General features: G+C 50.4%; 6 protein-coding genes across 6 annotated transcripts; 3 read left to right on the top strand and 3 right to left on the bottom strand.

Moving 5' to 3' along the window:
- Nucleotides 1-33: 33 nt before the first annotated feature.
- On the bottom strand, nt 34-1,078 carry N7477_005184 (sterol desaturase family protein; the record flags this gene model as incomplete). Its single annotated transcript, XM_056966847.1, has 3 exons — nt 34-254; nt 306-811; nt 861-1,078. The coding sequence occupies 3 exons, from the start codon at nt 1,076-1,078 to the stop codon at nt 34-36; spliced, it is 945 nt and encodes a 314-aa protein (XP_056823628.1).
- A 536-nt stretch (nt 1,079-1,614) lies between these two features.
- On the top strand, nt 1,615-4,967 carry N7477_005183 (uncharacterized protein; the record flags this gene model as incomplete). Its single annotated transcript, XM_056966846.1, has 10 exons — nt 1,615-1,627; nt 1,675-2,381; nt 2,448-2,955; nt 3,010-3,133; nt 3,185-3,256; nt 3,321-3,371; nt 3,430-3,488; nt 3,538-4,159; nt 4,209-4,688; nt 4,748-4,967. 10 exons carry the CDS (start codon nt 1,615-1,617, stop codon nt 4,965-4,967), a joined length of 2,856 nt encoding a protein of 951 aa, XP_056823627.1.
- A 453-nt stretch (nt 4,968-5,420) lies between these two features.
- N7477_005182 (tubulin alpha chain) lies at nt 5,421-7,222 on the top strand (the record flags this gene model as incomplete). The annotated part of the gene is made up of 7 exons (XM_056966845.1): nt 5,421-5,438; nt 5,581-5,639; nt 5,707-5,860; nt 5,931-6,018; nt 6,076-6,147; nt 6,204-6,707; nt 6,762-7,222. 7 exons carry the CDS (start codon nt 5,421-5,423, stop codon nt 7,220-7,222), a joined length of 1,356 nt encoding a protein of 451 aa, XP_056823626.1.
- A 249-nt stretch (nt 7,223-7,471) lies between these two features.
- Nucleotides 7,472-8,508, bottom strand: N7477_005181 (thiamine transporter TPC1; the record flags this gene model as incomplete). The annotated part of the gene is made up of 2 exons (XM_056966844.1): nt 7,472-8,200; nt 8,269-8,508. The coding sequence occupies 2 exons, from the start codon at nt 8,506-8,508 to the stop codon at nt 7,472-7,474; spliced, it is 969 nt and encodes a 322-aa protein (XP_056823625.1).
- A 769-nt stretch (nt 8,509-9,277) lies between these two features.
- N7477_005180 (putative Gamma-butyrobetaine hydroxylase subfamily) lies at nt 9,278-10,429 on the top strand (the record flags this gene model as incomplete). Its single annotated transcript, XM_056966843.1, has 1 exon — nt 9,278-10,429. The coding sequence occupies one exon, from the start codon at nt 9,278-9,280 to the stop codon at nt 10,427-10,429; it is 1,152 nt and encodes a 383-aa protein (XP_056823624.1).
- Nucleotides 10,430-10,776: 347 nt separating this feature from the next.
- N7477_005179 (PICOT family protein) lies at nt 10,777-11,678 on the bottom strand (the record flags this gene model as incomplete). The annotated part of the gene is made up of 2 exons (XM_056966842.1): nt 10,777-10,845; nt 10,902-11,678. The coding sequence occupies 2 exons, from the start codon at nt 11,676-11,678 to the stop codon at nt 10,777-10,779; spliced, it is 846 nt and encodes a 281-aa protein (XP_056823623.1).
- Between the last annotated feature and the right edge of the window lie 68 nt (nt 11,679-11,746).

Raw genomic sequence — 11,746 nt, 5'->3', positions numbered from 1 at the left:
TCAATAGTGTCAAATGAAGAAAAGACCGGGCCATTATTCAGCCTTTCCGACGATCTTCATAGCTCCGTGACTGTCCAAATAGGCCGCTCCATTGCTTTCCATAAAGCTGTCCCCCTTGGGCTTGTGATAGGTGCCTCCGAGGCGATCCCACAACGTGAGGTATTGTCCGTAATTGTAGTTGAAGTAAAGGTGGTGCATGGTGTGACATGAGGCATCGTTGATCACCTTTGACCAACTTATGTATTCGGCATCGTCTGCATGACATTAGAAACAATTACCCACGCGCCGTATCACGAAAAACTTACGAATCAACACTGTCCACATCGTGACAAACATGAATAATCCCAAGTATGCCACCTTCTGCAAAGGAAAAATGAAGGGGAAGAAGTGATAAGGCAGACTCTGCGCCCATCCATCCAACGGGTGGAAAGCATAGCTAGCGAACGGTGTCGGAACCACCCACTTGTGGTGAGGCTTGTGCAACCACCGGTAAAGACGAGGATGGTGCTCCCAACGATGAATCCAATAGATTCCAGTATCAGTGAACAGAATGAAAATCGGATACTGAAGCCAATTCCACAGCGGAAATGGAGCACTGCTCGCAGAGTCATAAAGTTTTGAATATCCCCGAACTTCGGCGAGGAAAAACGGAACAGTGAGAGCAGACATGACCGGGATTGATGTCAAGCCTTGGTGGAGCTCCATGCGGATCTGATTTTTGAGGAATCGCGGATGCCGTTCTAGCTTTTTGTCGTATAATGTATGGTACATGATATAGCTACCGCTCAGGTAGAGTATTGTTGCAAATGCCCTGATCATAATTAGATTGACGGATTGGAAAATCACCGAGAGAAACTCACCATGAAAGCATGAATAAACTCAATGCCTGTCTCACCACATGATCGCGTTTCCATTGACTCGCTCCCGCCCATTTAGAAGGCTCTAAATGGTAATAGAGATTGACATGCTGATTCAAGAGAGGATCGGCAACACCTTGCAGGCCCGGAGCTGCAGGAAGAGCCCAAGCATAGAACCGATCCAGCAAGAATGTATCGAGAACATCCACGATAACGTCCATAATTGCGATCTCGTTAGAGTTAGGCAATGTAATGATCGAAAGGAGATTCATTCTTTCCTTTAAATGGTGGATGTTGGGGATTCCCTACATGCTCTTGATTCGCAGATCATCGGGCACAGTACCCACATCGCGAATTTACCCTACGACGGAGGCCCGGCATTCACCCACATCGCGGATCAGGCCACTGGAAGCCGGGTCAAGTTCAATCGGATGATAGTCGGCTCACTCCAACTCTATTCAGAAAAGGGAGCCATGTGGCTAGTATAGTAATTGCCTTATCTATATAGTGGAATGCAGACAAGTAGAAGATGCGTGGTCGGTGCCAATACCATCAAAGGTAGCTTTGAAACTTCATGTCGGAGAAAAAGGAAAACGGCAGGAATAGATATAAAAATTGTAAATTGTGATTGCATAATATATGACATTTCGAGCCTCATATTGCTCTATTTGGGGCCATACTATAAAATGGAGCAGTTTCGCTGTTGCGAACCACGCAGCTGCAAGCCTCTCAACGATTCCGAATCCTTTTAATTTGGATGATTGCCTTGTGTATGGAACGTCCCCGAGGCGCTGTTGACCATGCTGACTACGTGTAGCGAACGTACTGGTGACATTAGCTCCATATGCTACGTTCACAATTTTTGCCATAGTTAAGTCGGTCCATGGAGGAGACACGCTTCTACCTACCCGAGTGTTCACGTCACTGTCGTTGATCTCCTTGATGACAGAGCCACTTCTCAACTTCATTCAAGCCCTTCCGCAGCTGTACCAATCACTGTCATGTTTTGATCGTATTGAAGAGTACTGTGTCCAAGCGCCGTTCGGCGCACCCACTGGGAGATCTTTGACTGAGGCGAATATCGAATTATCCTCAACCCATGCGTTACCCCTGGACTCGGTGCTCGAGTTCCAAGGTGCCAGCTTTTCCTGGTCACAGGGATCCAACCCTGTTCTTCAGGATCTGAACCTCTCCATCAAAAAGGGCAACATCACCGCCATCATAGGTTCGGTTGGAAGTGGAAAATCGACCCTGTTGGAAAGTGCTATAGGAGAAACCATTTGCAAAAACGGCTCTATGACTTCTTTTCAGTCAATGGTAGCCTACTGTCCGCAGACACCATGGATCATCAACGACACCATCCGTCAAAATATCACCGGTGCCACGACTTTTGATCCCAAGTGGTACAATTTTGTCGTTTGGGCATGCGCATTGGAGAATGATTTTCAGAATATCCCGGGTGGGGATATGTCCAAGGCTGGAAGCTCTGGTATAACGCTTAGCGGTGGACAAAAGCAGAGAATAGTGCGTGACTACATTGCTGCATATTGAGGGATATGTATGAACGGCGTTTTGCTAATAGAATCGCAGTCTCTCGCTCGGGCCGTCTATTCACGAGCAGCAACATTAGTTCTGGATGATGTGTTCAGTGGCCTCGACAACAAGTCTGTTGCTGCAATCTCTAATCGTCTCTTTGCAGCAGATGGTCATTTCAAGGCATCTGGAAGAACAGTCGTCCTTGTAACTCATAATCACCGCTTACTACCATTTGCGGACAAGATTGTCCTGCTGGAGGGTGGGAAAATCATTCTTACAGGGACCTACGATCAAGTTCGCTCAACTTGGCCAGAAGATTCACATGATCAAGTCCACGAGAGCGGCTCTGATGATGGAAACACCATCATTGAGAAGACGGGAGCGGCTACCACCATTTTGAGTAACATCGGTGCGACCGAGGCAGATAACACAGACGCAGATAACTCCCGCAGGAAAGGTAACTGGTCTGTTTACACCTACTACTTTGAAAGTAGCGGGCGAGTCCTCATTGCAATCCTCGCTGCGTCAATAGCTATTGTTTCATTTGTCGACAAATTCTCAAGTAAGCTCGGTAAATATCCCTAGAGCTTTTCATCATTCACTAATGTCTTGGTAGCGGTATGGCTGCAACAGTGGTCCGATTACAATGAGAAACATCCGAACCAAGAGCTCGGGCTTTACATTGGCGTCTACACTGTCCTTTTCTCAATCGGTGTCTTTTGTCTGATATCTGCCTGCTGGTAAAATTCTTAACCTTCAAAATGCTGGAAATAGTTCTGACATTGGTACAGGGTACTTTTTGTGAAAGTGATCAACAACTCGGGCCTTAGAATGCATTCATACTTGCTCAAAACTACCTTGAGGTACCATCAATCATCTTCAATTTTATCGTGAGACCGCAGAAATTTGGCTGACTCTTTTCGAAAGTGCACCTTTCAACTTCTTTCAGAAAGTAGATGCTGGCCTGACGACGAACCGGTAAGTACCGGCGATGAACGGTTGGGAGGCGCGATGTGCTGAGACTACAAAGATTCAGTCAGGATTTAGAACTGATTGACATGAACCTACCGCTCGATGCTGTGAACACGTCCATGTGTAAGATGACGCTATTCTACTCTCAAGTGAAGCTAATGAGTTATGACAGCATTCACAAATTGTGTAGTACAACTGATACTTCTTTGCATTATGGGTAAATATCTCACTGTGACGGTTCCTGTTCTTGCAGTCGTTCTGTTCTTCGTCCAAAATTACTACCTGCGGACATCTCGCCAGGTACGACTACTAGACATCGAAGCCAAGTCTCCACTCTTCACCCACTTCGTGGAAACCATGCAGGGAATCTCGGTAATTCGAGCCATGCGCTGGCAGAACCCATTCCAGGAACGCCTAGAGGAGCTTCTCAATCAGTCGCAGAAGCCATTCTATATGCTTTATTGCATCCAGCAATGGCTGCAGCTCGTTCTTGACTGCATTGTTATGGCGCTGGCCATCATCCTCGTTACGCTAGTCGTCTCACTAAAGGACCAGTTTAGTGCCGGCGCGATCGGTGTTGCATTGAATTTGATTTTGAGCTTTAATCAGGATTTGATGATTCTGATCAAGATGTGGACTTCTCTCGAGACCTCCATCGGAGCGGTCTCGCGTGTACAGGACTTCGTTGCGAGTACGCCGCTCGAGGACCAGGGCCAGGAGTCGCTTGGTCCACCTCCGGCGCAGTGGCCTTCTCGTGGGAAGATCGAATTCAAAGACGTCAAAGCCACGTACAAGTCAGTATACTCTCTGTTTCTGGCCGACTTGTAGCTAACTTCAAGCCAGCCCGACATCTGCGCCCGTTTTGACCGATCTGTCTTTGACTATTCGTCCGGGTGAGAAGGTCGCTATCTGCGGCCTGTCCGGTAGTGGCAAGACATCATTCATTCTCGGATTACTGCAAATGATTGAAGTACAGGAAGGGGCCATCAAAATCGATGATGTCGACCTATCAACCCTCTCCTGCGGCGCTGTCTGGTCTCGTGTCAATGTAGTTCCCCAAGATCCATTCTTCATGCCAGGAACCCTCAGATTCAACTTGGACCGGGACTCTGAAATTAATCCAGTCTCGGATGCGTGTCTCATTCAAGCCCTGGAGACCGTGGGCCTCTGGAAGAAGATCTGCGGCACTTCCCAGGGTCGTGGAGAACTTGACCAGGAACTATCATTGTCAGACTGGTCCATGGGTGAGCGACAGCTACTTGCTCTGGCACGAGCGGTAGTGACGAAGAGCTCAATTCTCATTCTAGATGAGGCAACTAGCAGGTAAGTCAGTCCCATGGACGGGTTGATATAGATACTGATGTCCTTGGCGTGGGTTTCAGTGTGGACTGGGATACGGAAGCAATCATGCAGAACATCTTTGAGCGGGAATTTTCTTCGCAGACGGTTATATCTGTCATCCATAGTCTTCGATATATTGAACGGTTCGATCGCGTGGCTTTATTGAAGCGTGGTCAGTTGGTAGAGCTCGATACTCCCCAGGCTTTGCTTGCCCGTCCGTCTGAGTTCCGGTCGTTTTACCACGCGAAGCAAAAGGAATAGTAAGTATACCCCGATATGGGATATGACAACCATGGAAGGTCAAGGACAGTGGAATTTACTATGGGAGGATCATATCAGATTAATTGAGGGGTTTGAGGGTTTTGAGGGTTTTTTTTTTCAAGCTACGATAGCCACGAGATTGATCAACGGATATCTGGTGCACGTATTGTTGCATTTGACAACATTTGAATCGGGCCTCGCAGGATTTTTTCTTAGTCCAAGAGCACCGAATTTTTTTTTTAAAAAAAAAACGATGAGACATAAAGCGAAGCAAATCACGAACGTCCGTGATATGCCGACCGCCAGTTCCCAGTCGTGACTCGCGGATCAGGGGCCTTCACTAGCGGCCCACCGCGTCCCACCTGGCACTCGCGACTTCAACGTTTCTCATTGATCTCTAGTTGATACTCCTTCACCTTTCTACCCTCAGGATTCAAATCGATTCTCTGCACAATGCCCGGCCGAGGCGAGGTACGTTTGTTACCATCCCCTATGTTTACGCTCAGGACTTGAGGCTGGCGGCCCAGTGCCCCTCTCTCAAGCCCGCAAGTCCGAGTGTCGAGCTTCCATTTGAGGGTCAGTTCCACAGGATATTGACACGTCAATTCATCAGGTCATTCACATCCACGTTGGCCAAGCTGGCGTGCAGCTCGGTAACGCCGCATGGGAGCTGTAAGTTCACTAACCCGCTTGTTATGCATGATCGCACATCGATTGACCCTCGCGCGTGCGAATGCAGGTACCTTCTGGAGCACGGTCTCAGGCCTGATGGGCGAGTCGACTCCAACGAAACCGACGATGCTGGCCCCAATGGTATCTACGAGACCTTCTTCACCCAGACGAGCGGCGGTAAATATGTTCCTCGTGCCATCTTCGTCGATCTCGACCCAAGCGTACGTCATTCTCCTAGCACAACCCTGAGAAAGATCTGGATGGCATATTGATGATCCCTGGGTGACATAGCCAATCGATGAGATCCGAACGGGCAACTATCGCCAGCTCTTCCACCCCGAACAGCTGATCAGCGGCAAGGAAGATGCTGCCAACAACTGTATGATTATGCCGATCACTGTGTGAATATGTATGCACGGGCGCTAATACAATGCAGATGCTCGGGGCCACTACACAATTGGAAAGGAGATGGTGGACGAGGTTCTTGAGCGTGTGCGACGTTTGGCGGGTATGTGGTATTTTGATCTGTATCCGTTCATCGGCTAACATCCAGACCTCCCCCAGACAACTGTTCGTCTCTACAGGGGTTTCTTAACTTCCACTCCTTTGGTGGTGGCACAGGCTCTGGCTTTGGCTCTCTCCTCCAGGAAAATCTAGCGCAGGAGTACGGCAAGAAAGCCAAATTGGATTTCGCGGTTTACCCATCTCCTCGCGTATCTACCGCCGTTGTGGAACCATACAACGCCGTGTTGTCCACCCACAGCACCATCGAGCATTCCGACTGCACCTTCCTAGTTGACAACGAGGCTATCTATGATATCTGTCGTCGTCACATGGATATTCCCCGTCCTGGCTTTGAACACCTGAACGGCCTGGTCGCCCAGGTAGTAAGCTCCATTACCTCGAGTATGCGCTTCGACGGCGTTCTCAACATCGATCTGGCTGAGTTCCAGACCAATTTGGTGCCGTTCCCGCGTATCCATTACCCGTTGATCTCGTATGCACCTGTGATCTCTAGCAACCGTGTTTCGCACGAGAGCTTCAAGGTTCAGGATCTGACCTTCCAATGTATGTGATCACACCACCTTTTTCTTTATCACATCAAAGCTGACAGTTTTCCAGGCGCTGAACCTGCCAACCAAATGGTTGTATGTGATCCGCATAAGGGCAAGTACATGGCTGTGACCCTGATGTACCGTGGCGACGTCGTGCCTAGCGACTGCAACAAAGCCGTGGCCGCACTGAAGGCGAAACCTTCCTTCCACCTGGTTGACTGGTGTCCCACTGGATTCAAGCTAGGTATCAATTACTCACCGCCTAAGCGCGTCGCCGACAGTGCGATGGCCCCGGTCGATCGTTCGGTCAGCATGCTCTCCAACACGACGGCCATTGCCGAGGCATGGAGCCGGCTGGATCACAAGTTCGACCTCATGTATTCCAAGCGCGCATTCGTCCACTGGTATGTGGGCGAGGGTATGGAAGAAGGCGAATTCAGCGAGGCTCGGGAAGATCTCGCAGCTTTAGAGAAGGACTACGAAGAAGTCGCCGGCGACGTGATTTCCGAAGAGGAGCCTGAGTACTAGACAAGGGGTTTGACTTCATTGCTCGCACGGGCTTGCTCCTCTGTGCTGTTTGAATATACGCGCACCACGACACCCCTTGAGTTCTGCCTTTCCAGCGTTAATAAAAATTTCGGGCATAACTGATGACTTCAACCGTTGATGGTTCTTTTCTCTTGATGGATTGCTTAAAAAAAAAAGTACATTATTCGCTTGTAGCCAAGTAAAAACGCCGTTCAATGCCCGAGTCTATGCGACCAACAATGCAAGTATCTATATGTTCCTCAACCCAATGCGTGCAGCTCCGTCTCTTGCAGCAGCTTCAGGACCCTCTCGTAGGTCCACATGGTCACCGCGCTCGCCGGCGCCGCTTTCAACAAGCTGACCGTCAGCCCGCGGTATAAACCTCGCACACCCTGAGTGCGCAGAATCATAGTGATGGACTTGATGATACCATCGTATTCCGGAATGTTGCGATGCACATAGCGCGTACGAGTCGGGCCTTGGACCTGCAAGCGTTTCCGCACCAGGTCTCAGTGGGAAGACGCCAGTCTTAGCCAGCACACTGGCAACCACGCCCGCAGCAGCATCGTTCGTGCCGAAAGGTAATGAGTCGAAGCGCGCCATCACCGGTCTGAGTCCCTCGTACGCGGTAAAGAATAATCCCATGTACGGAATGATCTGCGCCACGGCTGCAGAGCAGCCGCGGAAGAAGCCCGCTGGACCTTCGTGCTGCGCAATCTCTATTATCGATCCGAATAGTGAGCGATAAATACGTTCGGAGCCCTGCGCTGCGAATCGGGTACGTAAGAGGTCGAGAGGGTATGTGGTGGTGGTGGCGAGACCGCCCGCGACGGCGCCGGAGACGAACGATTCACCAGAGGGAGGGAGGCGATAAGGTAATTCGGCCAGCGCCTGGGTGGTGGCACGGTACGTAGTGAATTGAAGAGCCCCATAGCAAACATACATCATCTCGGCGGGAACATTGCCCTTCCAAAGGCCCTGTGGAGCTCCATTAGTTTTACCTCCCGACTTCCACGTCATTCCGGCGCAGAGATCCATCAACATACCGTAATGCCCTCCGCCTTTGCGATTGCCCTCAACGTAGACAGTGTGCCCTTGTAGATAGGACCGACGACCGTCCGATGTGAGATCGGGTCGGACAGGGAGTGGATCTGCAGTTGCAGACGAATCTTGACGACGTCAAGCGGCGCGATGCAGAAGCGCGAAATCAGACCTGCAGCTCCACCGGCCAGCACAACTTGCCGCTTTGTACCTTCATCCTTGAGATGTTCACCACCGGCAGACATTTTCGAATCGTTGTTAGGAAGCCATCTGGTAAATCGAGGGGAAGCCCAGTGTTTGTTGATTTTTCCTGGGGCGAAGTAATGACGTTTTCGGAAAAGGCCGCTTGCGGGTAAATTTGAGCCTGGAACGCGGTGGCCGAGAGTGGCTGGATACCTGGGTGCCTTTTTAATCCGGCATTAAGAACGAGCTATCCAGGCATGCAGGCATGCAGGCACCACGGCATCAAGGCATCAGGCGGGCTCCGAGCCTCGGCCCACAGTTTACCGCATGGTAACGAGAGCTTGACCTTACATTTACCCGCTAATCCGGGGTCGTCCCATGTTGCCGTCTTTTCTCTTCCTCTGATATCACCGTGTCTCTTTTTTTGTCTTCTCGAAGCTTCCGGGAATATTTTTGGCAATGCGCCCTATCCCTTCAATCGCGCTTCGGCGACTGTTCCAGGTCTTGGCTGGCCCTGCTAGGAGGACTTACATCTCGTCAAAGAAGTCGCAGTCTAATTCGAAGATCCCTCTAAATCGCCTGCCGACTGAGCGTAGCAAACTCTTTCGGGAACTACGGTTGGTTTCCGAAGAGACGCAAAGTCACAATGGTGAGGAGGTTACTGTTAGATCCTTTTGGCATCCAAGGTCTCCATGCGATGGGAAACATTTCACTACTGTGACCACCACTCATCCCGCATCATGTTATCTTCATTCAGGTGCAATTACTCTCCACCGAGGTGAAGGAGAGGCGGACAAGGCTCTTCCACTCCCATATCACTATCTTCGCGACATGTGCCGATGTCCGCTATGCGTAGATCCGCATTCGAAGCAACGTTTGTTCCGCACCCAGGACATACATCCCACTATTCACCCACGTCAAGTTAAGTGGAATGGCAATGAATTGGAGATCCAGTGGAATAAAGACATCCAAGGGTATGGCCCGGAGCACACGTCTCGATGGCCATACTATCAACTCTTGAACCCTGTTCATGATACCCACGACACTACCCATCCTAGTATGAGACCTTTCCGTTGGAACGCTGCAATCATGAGAAAGTATCAACACTGGATCTCATTTAGCGACTATATGCACAGCGAGACGAAATTCACATTTGCGATGCATAATCTGGCCCGTATGGGTCTAATTTTTGTCAAGGATATTCCTTCGTCTCGCGAGATGGTGGAAATGATCGCCAATCGTATGGGACCGCTGCGGAATACTTTCTACGGCTCGACATGGGATGTACGTACAGTCCCAGAGGCGAAAAACGTGGCTTACACCAACCAACACCTTGGGTTTCACATGGATCTCTTGTACATGAACGAACCACCCGGCTACCAGCTCCTGCACTGTTTAGAGAATTCATGCGAAGGTGGTGAATCGCTTTTCGCGGATACTTTCAACGTTGCATACAGGCTGTTGCGCACGCGTCCAGCCGACTACTGGGAGCTGACACGAAGGCGTTTTGGCTATGAATATGTACACGATAACGCAGTCTACTACAACACTTGGCCAGTCTTCGAACTAAATCCGCTATCAGGGGAGTTACAGAACGTCAACTACTCGCCGCCCTTCCAGTCTGCAATTCCAACCTGGAATTCACGTTTCGGGTATTACAATCGCACGACGTACGACAGGTTCTGGAAAGCTATGCACCATTTCACGAAGAACATGGAATCCGAGCATTCTGTGTTTCAGTTAAAGCTCAATCCTGGCGAGTGCGTCATCTTTGCCAATCGTCGTGTTGTTCACGCGCGCAATAAGTTCAATACGACGAGTGGCTCCCGTTGGCTTGCTGGTGCCTACGTCGATCAAGATGCGATGCTGTCTCACTTTGCCCTTCTCAAGAAGAATAACTTGAAATCCTGGATCAAAGGGGACCCAAGTATTATCAATCAGCTCATGCCCAGGGACTATCAACAAGACTTCGAAAAGAAGTAGTGATTGACAGCCAACTCTGAATTGGCTGATAAATTATGACCTGTGGATTTGAAATACATTGCACATATTGCCCAGATAGTACATAGAGTACAGAATGAAGAAATATAATCCGCTAGATCCAAGGTCCAAAAAGGCTACCCCAAGTTTATAGCCTCAGGATGATGCTGGCCACATTCTCTGCAACTTCCACTTGCAAAGTAGTCCTCTACATACCTGGAGATATACAAAGCATTAAATGACGTCGAACTGAGATGTCTTTTCATATCAAGGAAAAACGTTTATCATCACGGTAGGCTTCAGACATCCAGCCCCAGTGTCATGGGTATCATGCAAGGATCAGAGCCCTCCTAGGCGACGGGCTTGCTAACCGAATACTGGGCCATGAAATCGGGATCTGCGTTAATTTCCTCGCGGACCTAAATTCAGGAATGAGCACTTATATCATGCGATTGGACAAGTTGGAGACACTTACAATATCCAACCCACCAACCAGCTCACCGTCAACCCACAACTGGGGGAATGTAGGCCAGTCGGCAAACTCCTTGAGACCCTGTCGAACATCCTCATCGGCCAAGATGTTGAAGAAACCGTACTTGATGCTGCGCTCACGCAGAATTCCAACCAACTGCCTACTGAACCCGCACTGGGGTGAGCTTGGTGTACCCTTCATGAACAACATGACAGGAGCGGCCTTAACCAACTCGGTGAGACGAGCAACGAGAGCCTCCTTCGACTGTTCGGGGGTAAGAGCCGGGGCAGCGGGGACAGCGGTGGCATTGGCAGCGGGTCCAGCGGGGGAGTCAGAGGTAACAGGCGACTGAGTAGCCATCAGGGGGCCATCCTCACGGGACACAGCGGAAAGGGGCGGGGGAATGGCGGATCGGTTGACGCCGTCTGCGGAGGCGGCGCCGACGTGGCGGTCGAGAGCATTGCGAACCTTGATGGGGTCTGAACCGCTGATCGACTCTAGAACCTGGCCGCTGCGCAAGCAGACGACGAAGGGCACCGCAGAGACATCGTATTCCTCTGAGATGTCAGGTAGCTCTTCAGCGTTGATGCTGACAAACGAGACGGTCGGTGGGGTGGTGGCGGGGTACTGCGAGGCGAGGGCGGACAGGACGGCGCTCATTTGTGTGCAGGGCGCAGCCCATGGAGTGTAGAAATAGAGAACGACCAGCGCGGAGGGCGAGAGCGTGGCCAAGTGCGACGAGAAGTCAGCCTCGGAGGTGATCTCGGTGAGCGCCGACATGGTGACCGGGGTGTCTCGTAGTTTGGAGGGGAGTCTGTAGAGGAGAGGAGATGGAAGTCGAAAAAGGT

The sequence above is a fragment of the Penicillium maclennaniae genome, assembly GCF_028827695.1.
Source record: "Penicillium maclennaniae strain IBT 15551 chromosome Unknown utg000004l:1.0-3007600.0:1.0-3009580.0, whole genome shotgun sequence".
In the NCBI taxonomy this organism is placed as follows: Eukaryota; Fungi; Ascomycota; class Eurotiomycetes; order Eurotiales; family Aspergillaceae; genus Penicillium; species Penicillium maclennaniae.
The sequence above is the reverse complement of the archived record's forward strand: the minus strand, read 5'-3'. Positions and strand labels throughout refer to the sequence as shown.